Genomic DNA, 16,753 nt, shown 5'->3' on the forward strand with positions numbered 1-16,753 from the left:
ACAAGCCCAGTGGTGAAACTCTGAGCAGAACAGTGAATGTTAAATGCTAGCAATGTTAAAATACTAAAAGACCTAAGCCTATCTTAGGCCCTACAGAACAGTAAGTACTGGTCATGTTAATTCATGTTTTGCCATTTCACTGTTAAATATAGTAAGGATTCAAAATATAAGGCAATAAAAAGAAGGAAAACTACACAACTCAGAGCTGCAAAATAATATTGGTAAATTTGAAGTGGAGAGAGTTTGTCTTTCAGTCACTGGAAAAATAAGTATTAAAGTAACTGATTCTCACAAACAGAATCATATGCTTGAAGCATTTCCTCTTTTTTTCCCACTCCTCAGCCCAATGACTAAATCCACTCAGATAACACAAGAAAAGAAAAACTCAGAGAGACAGAGGGTGTTCCAGAAAACCCAGATTTGCTTATGATAGTGCAGAACTTTAAAAAATTTTGACAGTTTCACATATTGTGTCAAAGGTGATGGTCAAGAGTCACCTAAACAAAACCCTTATTCAACCAACTGAATCCAAAACATCTGAGAGGGACTGATCTCCTCATGATAAATCTTGGGACATAGCATACACTGTCTGACAGCCCTCTGTCAATCCATCATAGTCCATGCAAATGTGTATTCCTCAGTAGCTTGAAAAGGTCTCTGGCTAATTGATCTTATTTGGATATGACAACATACCCTCCCATTAAAAGCTACAAACTAGTATGAGGTCAAACAATTACAGTTTCAAGATACTCAGTTCTAGTAAACGTCCATATGTGACTTACTGTAATTCAAACAAATGAGGTCAAAGTAGTGAGTTTTCCTTTGACTAATATTTAGTAAGTTCCACAAGCCATGCACTAAGCTGTTGTGTTCAGCCACAGAACACTAACTAGAGCCTGAGAAGAGGCATACTAAGTCTCAACAATACAATAAATGCAAGACTTATTTTGGGCAGTCACCATAATCTAAACAACAGCTGTAGAGAAGAGCATGAGAACTGAACAGAACCTTTTCAGACAGCAAGTACTCACTGTCCAGTACTTCAGAAGTTGCTAGATGAGCTCTGCAGAAGTGGTTGGATGTACAGTTACTGTTTTATTCCTTGCCCACTACAATTACTATGGAAGCAAAGGAAATCACACAAAGCAAAAAGCTACATACATCTGTAAGGTAAGAGAAATAAAAATAAGGTGTAGACACAGCACAAGCCATTCCATATTAAAAAGACTATTTTAAACAGTCTTAACCTATTGCTAGAAAATGGAAAAACAGCACAAGATGAAATTGAAAAAAGTGATTAAACTTCCAATAGCCTTTAAGGAAGAAACCACTTGCAAGAGCAGGAAGAGAAAACTGCTTCAAACATAACTAAGTGATGAAGGTGCACCCAGAAAGTCATGTGGAGTCTAGAGAATAAGAAAGTGAAGTGTAGGAGTACTTCAGACGCATATAGTGTACAATAAAAACATAGTAAGATCTAACAGACAGCCACGGGAAAGTAGGGCTTGTAACTTTGTCAAAACTGCTTTTCATCATGCAATAGTTTGTTCCCCTTGTACACCTCCCTGCCCTGTGTCCATGTGGTTTTCCCAGGGAGAAAAGTTTAATGCCATTGTCCCAGTTACTTCTGTAGAATGCTTAAGGACAAACCAAAACAGTGCAGCTTTTGCAACTTGGCCTTTCTAAGCCATATTTAGAAGTCTTAACAGACAGTGTAAGAGCCAACAGCTAAAAACACACTTGAAGTGGATACAGAGGTGCAGTATCTACAAATCTAACTTACCTGATCATTATAAATACTTTAGAGCAGTACTATGCACAAGTTACACCCGAATTATGAAAAAACCTACATATGAAGAAATATGTTTCACAAGCTGTAACACAATATCCCAACTAAAGGAACACAAAGCCTTCACTGAGAAATAGAGTTCAGTATTCTTTTGGAGGCTCTATTTCAAAGTATTCAGTAGTGACTTACCTGCTCTTATTAGAACTAAGAAAACCCTTTAACACTGCATAGAATTTTATTATGTGCTAAAAATGTATAAATTGTACAGACTGATTAATATTCATCATAAGGAAGTATTAGAAATATTTGAAATGAGACTGACAACCTGATTAGAAAAAAAATAATCACACAATATGAATCTGAAAACATACACCTCTAAACATGAGAGTATTCATACATGCAATACAGGGCACAGGAGACAAGGAGTGCCTTTCACACTGTCTTGAAGGCACAGGATTCTATGCACCTGGCATATAGGCACCTGGACACTACACTGAAGAGCTTATTTCCCTGCAGGTATTTTCCCCTCCTGACATCTATATTCCTGATTTGTACATTTCACCACTCCACCTTTTTAATTCCTCTTTTATTCATTAAGGCCCTATCTAATAATTCAATTCTCCATGCTGCTTCAGCCCCCACCTGTTCATGTCTCAAAATTGTTCAGTATTTAAAGTACAGTAGGGCAAGTAGTACTTACAGACAGACTCTTACTGCAACATTCTCAATTCTAGTACATGACTGTTGAAGTTACTTTTGTATTAATATCATACATAAAATCTCAGGCGGTAGCTATCAGCTACTACAGCTCAAACTCAGACAAATATGCTGAATTTACCATTTCTGGAGTCAACTCCTGTGCCTTCATTTAGAACTCTTATCAGCACAATTTTTTATTTTTTGTTGTTTTTTTTTTTACTCACTTGGCCACAGACTGGATAACTTTAGAAGATGTATCCTTAATATTAGTGAAAAATCGCTCTGTTCCACCCCTCAGAATATCAAAGAACCCTCCATAAGTCTGGTCACATTCCGCAACGGTCAGGCCTAGAGCAGTTGAATAAAAATAATTGTACTTTATTATGGAGCCCATTCCAGGATATGACTTAAAGTATGTTGCTTATAACGCTGGAAGGAAGTGAATGCACATACAGGCTACACCTTGCTGTAAGGCTCACAGTTCCAAAGTTCTCCTTAACTATGACCTATGCAAAAAAATAGTTACTTCCGGCAGTCAGGAAGTACCAGTGATATACCTAACACATTGTTTAATTTGCTGTCTGTGTTTATGAGAAAACAAGGTAGAAGATTCTGGAAGTAAGGCATAAGTTTCATAGTGTCAATGCCTTCCTTTAGTACCAGTTTCTAAAGTGCAGCTTATCATAAGCAGATCTACTTAATCATCTCCAGTAGACACATTTTACTGCAGGCCTTCAGAAGCAGCTGGCATAGTTAATCTTATGTTTTAAGCACAACATCCCAGATAGCACAATATCACACCCCAATATTAATTCATATTAATGAATTGTGTACAACAAACAGTAGGCATTCTTGCACAAAACAGATGACCAGACAAACTTTTGATTATAATTGCATTAGGATGCTGGATTCTTCCACAGAAATTGATATACACATGTTATTAGTGCAATAAATGTTACCCAATTTTAACATTTCCCCTGGAAAATTAATATCCCTTGTCTCATTGACAGTTCATCGTAACTAATGTCAAGCAAGAAATATCAAGCTGCAAGGAAAACTGAATACAATATGAAATAGTCCCTTGATATCTTCTACACTAATTGAAGCACTCAATATTCAGATATAATAGTTAATATGGGTACAGAAAGAATATTAAAAATAGTAAAAAATAAAGCCTATTAAAAAACATCAAATAAGCCTATCAAGCTTATTTTCTTTACTACATTAAGCATTTTCAACTGAATGTACTCTGGATTATCTATTTCTACAGACTAAGTATGTCAGCTTTGAATTGTGTTATTTTGGAGACATGTTTTGGTTGATTCCATTTAGTTCTTCTAATCCAACAACTGTTTTTCTTAGATGGAACCCCAACTATTCCTCCTCACCACTGACGTCCTAAAGTGCAACTCTCTCCTGAAGTCCAGCCTGGACAATGCTCCCATAAGTAGCTGGATTCAAGGCAGTACCAGCTACAGCTGTTCCTGAAAGTGCTGACTAGACCGAATGCTGCATTTTCCCTTTGAGGCTGCCATACATGGATGTTTTGGAAGTGAAAAACTAAATTGCTTTAGACTACTATCACTGCCAGATGCACTTCAAAATATCATGGAGTGGTCCAAAGTCTTTTTGGGCAGGAGAGAAAACGAGAGAGAGGTGGACCCAGGTGCTTATGGAAGTATTTCTTCCTCATACAGGCTTTTTGCAGTCTGAAATAAACACATATGAGGTCAGCAACTTCCAAGTATTTCTGAACTACCATGGTCCATAGCCAGAATTCCTACAATTCCTTCTTCATTTCTTTATTAAGTTCTTTGTATTTAGCCAGACATGAAGTCAGTTTCAACACAAAGTGATAACAACACCCACAAATAGCTGCTATCTTTTTAGGTTGTAACACATCTGGTGTTAAATAGTTCCTCTTGAAAAGCAAAGGCAACTGTCACTTTTTTCACCTCAGAAATTCAGTGTAGAACACAAACTCAGGCTATGTCCTGATTCCAGCACCTTCTGCACAAGGTAACAATGTTTCAATTAAAATACAGAACCCGAGGATTTTTAACAGTTTCAATTCAAACTCCTATTAAATGCTGCTCTTCAGACAATGCACTTTCAAATATCATTGCCTCATTGAATCAAAAAATTTCAAGGCTTAAAATAAGCTATTTTCACCTGTTAGTCATAACCTGAAGACTCTTCCTCTACAGCTCTCATTCACTCGATTATTATTGCTTCTCATAACCATACTTTCATCAAGTTTTAGTTACTTATGTCAACACTCCTGCCTCTACTGGTCAATACTGCACTTTAAATTATTTTCCACAGGAAACTAATTTTTATCTTGCACACCAATGAACTTGAGAAATTCATACTTGCATATCAACATAAAATCAAACCTTGAAAAAAAAAATACAAGGCTGGAAGCAATGATATAAATACCAAATATCTAGTACTAGTGCAAAATATCTAAAATTCCCAAATGACTTTTTTTCCCCCATGGAAGATATGCAATTTTCTTTATACTAAAATGACATCTCTTTTTGAACATACCTGCATTGTACAAATTGTTGAGCTGCCCTGCAGGCTTGGAGCTCTGTGAAACAGACGTCACAGATGTCCGAGGCTGAGCATTGTTTCCATAGCCTCCATTTTGCTCCAGGAGCTGCGGAGAATAATACTCTAGATGAGAATTTTCTTGCTAATTTAGCCATCATGTTATGCTTGGCAAACTACAGCTCCTTGGTGAGAACAAGCAAACTAAACCTCAGGACAAAGCCAGAAAGTTAAGATACACTAATTGACTCACCTGCAGTATAGTGCAAATTAAGCACTGAACAGGAGATCCCTAAGTGGGTTTCAAGTTAGTGTAAGCAGAGCCTTCATATACAAAACTTTTCTGTGCAAGTTAATTATGATAGAACACAGCATGTCAAACAGAGTGCTAGCATACTAAAGAACAAACCAAGAGGATGAAAAGATTTTCAAAAAGCAGTAAGAAATACTGTATTTCTTTTAAGGTCTCTGTGCTTCAAAGGGCATATTTTCAAAGATCCTACAAGTGATACTGATCAATTCAACTGAACTTCAAAATAAATCAGTGCAAAATTTTCAAACTACAGGAACAGGGGACCTGCTCTGAAATCTTTTACTAAATGCACATACACTGCAGAGGACAGAAAGGAAGCGTAATCAATAATATTCCTTATGAGACATTTTTACCTCCGTGATAGGGGATTTAGGATTGACATTCCTAGCTGCTGCAATCTCCTGCAGTTGGTTCACAAGTTCAGTGATTGACAATCTCTCCTCTGGGTTCACTTTCAAAGTGGAGCCTAAAAAAGGAGATCCAGAAAATGTAAGAAACCCTTCAAAGCTTTTCTCCCAGCTGACAATAATTTCTTCAATACATTCCAGAGCAATAAGCAAACACCTGAACAGAGTGGAAAAACTACTAAATCAATATCCAAATATAATTCTCATAATAGTATCCATGAGAAAAAAAGCAATGCTACATAGAACCAGTAACATTTCAAAGAATACACCTTGGAATCAGTTAATAAAAAACATCAGAGGTAACTTTGTGTCTAATACTACTGCAGTCAGATACATTTCTGGAACAGTAATTAACATTTCCAGTAACCTATCTGAAACCTAAAGCAAACAATTTTTTAAGCAAGTTCAAAGAAACCAAATCAAAACACCAGTTGTTCCAATGAACTAATTCAGATATCACTTAAAAGAAACTAAAAAAACAACTTTCACATAAAGTTTCATCATTTTTCTATAGTGGATTAAGATTATTAATAAAATAAGAAGTTGCTGCAGTTTACCTCTTTTGCCTTCAAATGTCAATAACATTTAACTATCAGTAAAACAACTGTTAATAACAACATGTATCCACAAAGACACTGAATAAAATAACGCTGTAAACTTACGAATGAGATTGTGAAACACAGAGTAGCGTGTGTCATTTTGTGGGATGACATATTTCCCATTGACTATGCGAAGCTTAGCTCCATCTTCAAATGGGTGTTGCCTAAAGCACAGCAAGTACAGGATACAGCCCAGAGCCTACAGAGGTAAAGAGAAATACTGCATAGGATCATGGGGACCTTTAGGCTGGAGAAGACCTTTGTGATCCTCAAGTTCAAATGTTAACTCGACACTGCCAAATCCACCGCTAAACCATTTCCCTCAGTACTAAATCTACACATCTTTTAAATGCCTCCATGGATGGTAGCTCAACCACTGCCCTGTGCAGTCTCTTCAAGTGCCCAATAACCCTTACAGTGAAGAAATCTTTTCTAACATCCAACCTAAACATCCCCTTGTACAGCTTGAGGCAATTTCCTCTTGTGGTATCACTTGTCATTTGGGAAAACTATTCCTGTCTATTTTTAAAAAATCATTTAGAAGTCATTACAAGAAATCCATTTTATGAATAAGTAGTCTTGCCATACTGAGCATGTTCAAGAGCCGGATTATTCTTTCAAAAAATGTTCAGAAGTTTTATTACATACCTCCATCCTGTGCTGCAAAGAGATAAATTTTATTTGTCAAGACAGAATTTGGTCTAACTTAGATACATTGTTATGCAATACAAAAGATGCTGGATGATCATTTAAGTGTTAAGTAAATTGCTTAAATAACTCTAGGGAGAACACACAACACTCTTTGAAATGCATCTTCTGATTAATCTTCTGATAAAGGTTTGAGGAAAATAAGCCCAAAATGACGGTCCCTTTATTCCCTGCAGTCAGATGGCTATTCAACTCTTGGAACAAATAAAATTTAAGACCATTTCCAGACAAGTTCATTCAAGTCACAAAAAATCAGAAAACCCAGACTACTACATCCTGGGAACTTCCAATCTGAGATTTTTGTAACCCGAGAAAACAACAATTAATAAAGACAGAAGTCAGTTCTGAATTCTAATCTCTGAAAAATCCAGGTGTTAACGATTAGCTAGGATAACTGAATCTGTTACTGAAGTAAATGTAAATTGATACATATGTTTTCAAATAAATTAAGATATTAAATATCTTGGCAGAGTTATAATATCATAACAGAAACATGCTCCATTTCACCTATAAAAGTTTAATAATAAAGTACCCAATGCCTCCACATAACTGTTGGCACAATGAGTTAGAAAATTCCTCCTCTAAGTTTCTTCTGAGCCCCAGTATGTATAGTTACTTAAGCATTTGGGCTTTTATAGCCCTCACAAATGCAGCAATCCATTGAAGACTTTACCTAAGAAAACTGCCCACTACCTCCAGCCCTCTGTGTGCACCATCTCCAACTGCCCTTGACTGCCAACTTATCCCAAAAACCACTTCTGAGGTCTGAAAGTTATTGAAGTCTCTGAGGTATAGGGATTTAGTTACTCCAAAATACTTTGAGAGTCTCTCAGTCCAGGATCAGAAATAAAGTACATATGTTAATTCTGTATATTCTTGCACATTTTTGTCAGGCTGTGGAAAGACTCTTTGTAATGTGTACATGGAAGCATCATACAGTCCACACTTACTAATCCAGCAGGGCAGTACAGAAAATACCACCTACTCTTCCACGAAATGCCTGCTCACAAAGCCAATAATCATTTAGTTAGAGGAATGAAACTACTCCCAGTGCAGTCCAACACATTCTGCACATCAGGAGAGAGCACCCACAGCCACACAGCAAAGTAAAGTACCAAGGCAACCAGTTGAACACACAGAAAACAGAGAGGCCACTCAGATTTGTTTTTTGCTTCAATTGCTGGAGAATGTTTTTAATTTCCTCTGTTTTACCTGTAACTTAGGATAGTAACTGTGATAAATTTTGGCTATTTTAAACACCAACTGCCATTCAATTTGGCTAGAAGGCAATTTCAGTTGCAGCAAGGCAAGTCCTCAAAGCCAACACCATCCACACAGCCTCAGCACCATTACACTTGATAGAAGAGTCCATTCCCAAGATGTTGTCCCAAAGCTGCACAGTCCTTCTACAGAAGTTACCCAGATCCATCTGAGCACTCACATTCCAGAAGATAAAAAAGCAGAACCACAAAGCAATCAAAAATAGCTAGGAGTAACTTTTTGACCTGCTACTGGGCCTTTACCAGCAACTCATTTAAATCTTCCTTAAGGTGACAGTGGGGTTTTTAAAAGGTCTAGTGTTTGGGGATTGAGGGGATAAGGAAGGGGTGGGATTGTTTGGAACAAATAAAAATATTGTTGTTTTTCCCCTGACTAGCTTCAGGCAACAAGTAGCACACTAAAGTTCTACAGTACAGCTGCAAGATGACACAGATATTAGACCGAAGTAAAATTAAGTCAAATTAAACTAAATAAAACCTGAAGAGATTGTTCAGCTCACACTGAATTAAAAGCTGCTGAATGTCTTGCAAGAACCATCAAATTTTTTTAATTAGATATTGGTTAGGAGAACCCAGCTTTGAAATTTTGCTCCTCAACAAACATTTCCCAAGTCAACTCCTTTCCTCAAAGAAATCTTTGAGAGTGAGAGGGTATGAAGGGCCTTTCAAGCATGGAGAAAAATCACCTGACAAGGAATAGCCTGTCACTTAGTTGAATTTGAGTTATTAATTAATAATGTTAATTCCCATTAATTTTGACAATAAGTAACTAAAACATTTGGATTTAGTGTTTAGACTTAGGTAGGAAATGTACAAAAAGCAGTCAGCCTAGTCTAAGAAACTCTGGACTTAGAAGGACACCTAATCACATTCCTATTGTGGAGTCAACATGGTTGATAACTAACGTTTCATCTGTGTTGCTGTTCCAAGACAGACATTACTTCCTTTGTTTTTAAGCTCACACAGTGACAAACACACAGACTCAAGAGTGTTAATCACTCTACCTGCTTTCTTTTGTTTGAAAACAATTGTTTTCTTCATCCTAAGCACAAACTACAAATCATTTATGCTTTCAGAGACAGGGCCATATTCTACTGCCAAATAGCTTTGTATTTTTATTGAAAGCAAAGCATAAAGCAAAAAATACAGAACAGTATGTTCCAACTCAGGTATGGTAAAAGAAACAGATCTTCCCAAAATACAGGAGACCACCACATTAACACTAACATATACAGAGTTATTTTAAACAAAAAATAAACTGCAATTGCCCTTCTGAGTGACGCTTTTATTAAACACATGTCTAGTTTTGTTTTTGACTGGACATTAACAAGGCAAATCTGGATGGGTAATGAGGTTTCAAAGGAACTTAGGAATAAAAAGAGTATGTATCATCTTTGGAAGGAGGGTCAGGTAGCTCAGGAAGTATTTTAGGGGGTTGTTAGAGCATGTAGGAAAAGTTAGGGAGGCCAAAGTTCAGTTGGAACTTAATTTAGCTAATTTTGTAAAGGATAATAAAAAATGTTTTTACAAATATATTAATGGCAAAAGGAAGGATAAGACCAACCTTTGTTCTCTGGTGGATGTGGGAGGGAACTTAGTAACTGCAGATGAGGAAAAGGCAGAAGGGCTTAATGCCTTCTTTGTCTCCGTCTTTAGTGGGAAGACGGCTTGTCCCCAGGACAACTGTCCTCTTGGGTTGGTTGATGGTGCCAGGGCACAGAACAGTCCCTTTGTTATCCAGGAGGAGACCATCAGAGAACTCCTGAGCCACTGATGTTCATAAATCTATGGGCGCAGATGAGATCCATCCCAAGGTGAGGAGGGAGCTGGCAGATGAGCTTGCAAAGCCACTCTCCATCATTTACCAGAAGTCCTGGCTCACTGGGGAGGTTCCAGATGGCTGGAAGCCGGCCAATGTGACACCCATCCACAAAAATAAGTGGGAAGGAAGATCCTGGTAATTATAGGCCAGTTAGCCTGACCTCAGTACCCAGTAAGGTAATGGAACAGTTTACAGCACTTACAGGATGGCCAGGGTATCAGACCCAGCCAGCATGGGTTTAGGAGGGACAGGTCCCACCTGATCCCCTTTTATAAGCAGGTGACTTGCCTGGTGGATGCAGGAAAGGCCATGGATGTTGTCTGTTTGGACTTCAGCAAGGCCTTTGACACTGTCTCCCACGGAACTCTCCTGGAAAAGCTGGCAGCCCGTGGCTTGGACAGGAGCACTCTGTGCTGGGCTAGGAAATGGCTGGATGGCAGGGCCCAGAGAGTGATGGTGAATGGTGCTGCATCCAGCTGGCAGCCAGTGAGCAGTGGTGTCCCTCAGGGGCCTGTGCTGGGGCCAGTTCTGTTCAATAATTCCATTGATGACATGGATGAGGGTGTTGAGTCTTTCATTAGTAAATTTGCAGATGACTATCTGCTGGAAGGTAGGAGGGCTCTGCAGAGAGACCTTGAACGGCTGGATGGATGGGCAGAGTCCAGTAAGATGCAGTTTAATAAGTCCAAGTGCCGAGTCCTGCATTTTGGCCACAATAACCCCCTGCAGCGTTACAGGCTGGGGACGGTGTGGCTGGACAGTGCCCAGGCAGAAAGGGACCTGGGGGTGCTGGTTGACAGCTGAACATGAGCCAGCAGTGTGCCCAGGTGGCCAAGAAGGCCAATGGTATCCTGGCCTGTATCAGGAACAGTGTGGCCAGCAGGCCCAGGGAGGTCATTCTTCCCCTGTACTCGGCACTGGTGAGGCCACACCTTGAGTGCTGTGTCCAGTTCTGGGCCCCTCAGTTTAGGAGGGACGTTGAGATGCTTGAGCACGTCCAGAGGAGAGCAACGAGGCTGGTGAGGGGCTTGGAACACAAGCCCCATGAGGAATGACTGAGGGAGCTGGGTTTGTTTAGCCTGGAGAAAAGGAGACTCAGAGGTGACCTTATCACTCTCTACAACTTCCTGAAAGGTGGTTGTAGTCAGGTGGGGGTCGGTCTCTTTCTCCAGGCAGCAACTGACAGAACCAAAAGACACAGTCTCAAGCTGTGCCAAGGGAAATATACGTTGCATATCAGGAAAGTTTTTTAGGGAAAGAATGATAAAGTGCTGCAATTGTCTGCACAGAGAGGTGGTGGAGTCACTATCCCTGGATGTGTTTAAAAAAAGACTGGATGTGGCACTCAGTGATAGGGTTTAGTTGAGTTGTTAGGGCATGGGTTGGTCTCAATGATCTTGAAGGTCTCTTCCAACCTAATGATTCTGTAATCCTGGCTCAGGCTGACAGTATTTAATGCACATGAAGAGACCAAACAGTCAGAAAAACGTGTTTTATTTGGCATTTCTTCACATGCCACAAGGACATCACCAGTGGCTGTAGAAACTGAACAAGAGCTTCCACAACATCTTGCAACTAATTTAATAAACTGAATGAAGTTCCAAGATTCCATAAAAAATCTTTTCAAGCACCAGCATTACATTTTCTCAATTTGTCATTTGATACACTGCTGATACAGGTAACAACTGAACAGCTTGACACCTGTCTTTGTGAAAAACATCCCATAAACTAAGATGTTAAGTGCTACACAACTGGGGAGTACCTCAGTGCTGCAACATTATGCAGCTGGAAAAGGTACAGCTGAGGAGTTAATATTTAATTCTTGCTACAGATTTTTTAGTGAATGTGAACAGCTTAACATCCTTTCTGCAATAAGCATGAATGATCTCTGCATTGTTCTCATTCCTGATATCTGTCAGTATTTTAGCTACATTCCATACCTGGACATAACCATTTTGAGCTCAGCAATAGGCTGTCCCAGGATTATATGCATGGCAGAGCATGAAAGGCAAGAATTTGAATCTAAGGACTCTAAGTATTCTGGATTTATGGTGGCAAGCTCCAACTAGGCAACAGTTCTACTGAATGTTAGAGAGTTCAGCATTGCCTCTCAAATAGAAGTCAAATTTGATCCAGGAAAAAATCTTGCACAGTACATCTCACTCTTTTAACATTTAGATACAGAATCCATACTACTTAAGTTTATTTTGATCTAAGAGAACATCTTACATTTATTTTGGTGCTTTAGTTATTTAATCAACAAACTAACACAAAGCCTGCAAAATCAGTTTCACTATGACATGAGCAACTATGATGCAGCAAGAAAAAAAGACTTCTTACCCAAATGTCCTGCTTTTCACCAATTGGGAAATTTGAATACAAGTCTATCATTTCTGGTGTCCTGTACATTGGTGTTGTATTCCTTGTGATCTGGAGAAGACAGAATTTATTGAAACAATATTGAACAATGAGCTTTAACAGCATTCAAGCAAGGAAACAGCTCTCCATGTAGAATGGATAATAGACTCATTTAAACTTAATTTCAGAAACACTTGTCAATGAAAAAGCCATCAATTGAATCCTGCAATAATCACAACAGCTTTGACTTAAGGTCACATGAAGACAATAGGAGTCAAATAACATTGTGATCACCAAGAATCCTTCCAAACAGCAAAGCACATGAAGTGACTGTTCTACATGAGGCAAAAATGGACAGGAACACTAATAACAAAAATCAACAATAAGCCAATAAGTGAATTCACACTCCAGGGCATCTCTTCTCACTTTCTCAGCACACTTAATGACAGGGCAGACACATCCAAAGAGACACTTTGGTCATAGGAACACCTGGAAAGACCTTTTCTACCATCTTTTTGCACAGACTATACAGGACAGTGGTACGACATCATTTCACCAGTGCAATGCTTTCCAAGAACACCAGATTGCAAAACAGGGGCTTGTGATTTCAGAAGTTATACACATGAACTTAAGTGTATTTCTCCCACTGATGTACCAATCTCCCCAGATTTCCTAGCATTACTCTCAACTCTAAACTACAAACAAATGCACTTCGCAAAAGTACACTGCATGCTAGATTTGGCTACTGTAGTCCAAGGCACTGCAATACTGCCCATTCCTATTCTGCTGAGCAGACTTGCGTCTCAATTACAGATCATTCAACTGAGGAAAAACAGATTGGAAGATGGACATCAGTGTGGCACAACCCAATTTCTTGTCCAGTGCAATTAGAAGAAGCCCTAGCAACCACTTTTGTTTTCACAGCAGACTGAAGAATGGACACTGACCATGCTGAAACAGTGTTTCTACATGTAACTACAGAACACAAGCTATGATTGTAATTGCAGACAGCTTTTGAACTGTAGCAAAACAAGTACAAAACCAAAACTTTATTTATAACACTCTAACTGAAAAAATCTTCAGTTGTCTTAGATGTCTCATGAATTAGTACCAAATTAATAGTAACAGTTAAATTAATCCACTCTTGATATTAGAATTAAATCCCATAAAAATAGTCTCACCTCTTCTTCAACCACTGCTCTCTTCTGTGCAGACCAGTTGTAGTCAGGATAGTAGGCTATAGTTGTAGCACTACCGAAGTCACAAAGTTTAATTGTCCCCTGATTACTAATGAGCAAATTTTCCACCTTCAAAAAGATGTAGAATAACAGATTAAAAAAACATGTCTTTTTTGCCCTAACACACATGATTTTATATATATATATATATATATATATATATATATATATATATATATATAATCTTACTGGTGCATACATATAAAAATTAATCACTTAAGCCAAAAATAATGTTTGCAGGAAAACAAAAATTTCAGACATTACTGTATATGGCAGCAACATAGCCAAGTTTTGAAAGGAAGCACCAAGCACACCGTGAATAGGAAACATTCCAGAGATCAAGAAATAAACCCCAGGGAAAAAAAAACAAGTAATTGCAGAGCCTAAGAAAAGGCTAGTTTTTCAGATGAGAACCTGTAGAAGCAGTGTCTTAGAATCCAAATGTTTTCAGGCATAAAACTGAACACTGTTAGATCAACTGCAGTGGGATGAAGGTTAGGACTGCTGTAGCCAGAAAACAAGGAGGTACTAGTAGAGAAGCAGGCTGCTAGGAGACACCCATAAAGAAGCAGCTGTGATCCTGTGCAGAGACAGAAAACAGCTATTTGAGAACCATGTACTGAGTGGATAGTTCATCATCCACTATCCCTGCCTTTTTCTTCTTCATAAATTCCAACCGCCTTGTATTGTTAATTGAAATGTGGAAGAAACTTGAGGAAAAACTAGAAGTATTGGGCAGATGTACTTGGAGTCATAATCACAAAAGGACTGAAAAAAAAAAAAAGTACCTCCGTATAAAGTTAGGAAAAGGTGTCAAAGTTAATTGGCTCAAAACCCTGACTTACAGTTTTCTATGCTGCTGACCTTAGCTCAGACTGCTAAACAGGGTAGCACAGTTAAGTGATCCCTATTTGGCTCCTGGCTGTAGTAAGGCCTCTGCCTCTTGCAGCACAACAATCATTTAAGCTTGTTTTGCAGCCTCTGCAACATGAGACCAGCACAAAACCAAATTCCTATCTTTTCCCATGTTTTAGCTCTGTCAGGAAGATACATTCCTTCAGAACAAAAAAACGGTTCTGAATTACAGCATTAGCTCAATGTCTATGCAGCTGGCTATGAAAGAAATTGTGTACTTATTTGTAAATAGGTTTTTTTACTTTTTCTTTTTTTCAGAAGAGAGATGCACCTTTTCTACAAAGCTAGGGGCTGGCATATAGAAATTTCAGTGAAGAATGGTTACCACGTCTTTGACACAACGTAAAAGCCTGCTCAAAGCCTGCTCAATGGTACCAAGTGAAAAAAAAAACAAAACAGAAAAGGAGTGCTCTGTCACCAAAGCTAGGTTTATATTTATGGGCTATACTAATAGCTAACATCAAAGCTTTCATCAAGAGTGTTGAAAATAATTAACACACTTATTTCTGGAAGTGGTCTTTTTTTCCTTTCCCCAAAGTAATTGAGTACAGGCTTACTTAAGGAGGAACAAATTTTCCTATTTTTATATTAAATGAAATCACATCAGGCTGGATAGATATGTGTGAAATTTAGACACTATTCCAAGAATAAGAATCTCCTCTGTCTTATTTTTTTATGCTAAGGAAAATTCATATATATTCATAGCACAGCAGAAGCTCACTGATGATGAAGGCTTCTTCATCTAAGGCATACTGGACAGGTAAAGGTGAACCCCTGCCTTCAAAATACCAACTTCAAACCCAGGTAAGCCCTTTCAAATCTCCAAAGCTCCTAAAAGTAGAACACTTTCTACAGCATATGCCTATAGATTCCAGGTAAAGGCTAATTAATTAAAAAAAAAAACAAACAAAAAAAACCAACAAAAAACCCAACCAAACAAAAAACAACCAAAAAAACCTAAGAAACAAAATCTAACCTGAATTATGCCTACCAAATTTTACAATTCAAATTAAAAACAAGCACTGAAGTGCAATGCAAGTTACCAGTTCTAAAACTAACAGGTTACTACATTCTCAATGGCAATGTAATCCTTCACAGATAATTCAATAGTCTTCTCCTTCAAAGCTTTACCTCTTCTAGTAAGAGACCTACCTAACCTAGAACTGCACTTCACTAGTTGTAACTGAATATTTTGTTTTTTCAAATATTTGTTTTATCAAAAACAAAATACTCAGGCTAACTCAATCACCAAAACCTGATACACTACTTTTCTGCCAGCTTATTCCAGATAAACTACAAGCAGTTTCTAAACAGCAAGCACAAGGAGAAGAAGTTGTTTGAAGAGATGCAAGTATTTCAGTGATGACCTTCACACTCAACAGTTATGGTAAGGCAACAGATCTAAGCACTATGCTCAAGAATCATTTTTAACACTGATCCAGCCCAACAGGCTCTTCTGCTGTTTGAAAGTTTAGCCTTTATTTAAATATTGTAACATACCTTTAAGTCTCTATGAATAATAGGAGGCTTCTGCTTATGCATATGCTGCACTGCTCTGCAGGTCTGATAAAAGATCTTCAAAACTGTGTCACAAGAGAGAGGCCCTTTGGATTCTACTTTCTTTAAGAATTCCACCAGCTGTCCTGCAGGAAGTGAGAGAAATTCGCATAAGCACACAGAGAACACTGCAAATTCTGAAAGCTTGACACAAATAGACCCTTCTCAAAAAAAAACCTACAATCCTGAGTTGTATTAAATAGATTTTCTGAAAATGGCAAGTCCACACTGACTACAATGACAAAATAAAGAGTGCTCTAAGGAACTACTCCTACTCTTCCCTTCTCTGACTAGTTGAAAACACAACAAAACTTAATTATTACCTCATATTTAAGAGAAGGTTAAACTGTAGTCTAAAAAACCCATGATCTTTATCCTATAAAAGATTAGGTTTGAACTCTAGCTCCACTGAACCACGCTATCTTCTACAGTCAATTCCAAGCTTTTAAGTTAACAAGCAACCTGAGCAAAACAGCTGCCAGAAGAAGTGTGCATTGCTGGGAAAAGAAATAAAG

The 16,753-nt window shown here is 38.2% G+C and overlaps 1 protein-coding gene across 3 annotated transcripts in view; it reads right to left on the reverse strand.

Moving 5' to 3' along the window:
- Positions 1-16,753, reverse strand: part of GAK (cyclin G associated kinase) — a 66,955-nt gene that overhangs the window by 40,481 nt on the left and 9,721 nt on the right. For all 3 annotated transcript variants that reach the window (XM_038123687.1, XM_038123688.1, XM_038123686.1), the window contains exons 5-11: positions 16,182-16,324; positions 13,710-13,835; positions 12,511-12,600; positions 6,424-6,559; positions 5,708-5,820; positions 5,039-5,150; positions 2,713-2,836 (exon numbers count right to left, since the gene is read on the reverse strand). In XM_038123687.1, coding sequence (XP_037979615.1) covers positions 2,713-2,836; positions 5,039-5,150; positions 5,708-5,820; positions 6,424-6,559; positions 12,511-12,600; positions 13,710-13,835; positions 16,182-16,324 — 844 coding nt within the window. The remainder of the gene's footprint in view (positions 1-2,712; positions 2,837-5,038; positions 5,151-5,707; positions 5,821-6,423; positions 6,560-12,510; positions 12,601-13,709; positions 13,836-16,181; positions 16,325-16,753) is intronic.

Source organism: Motacilla alba, chromosome Z (assembly GCF_015832195.1).
Source record: "Motacilla alba alba isolate MOTALB_02 chromosome Z, Motacilla_alba_V1.0_pri, whole genome shotgun sequence".
NCBI classification, from domain to species: Eukaryota; Metazoa; Chordata; class Aves; order Passeriformes; family Motacillidae; genus Motacilla; species Motacilla alba.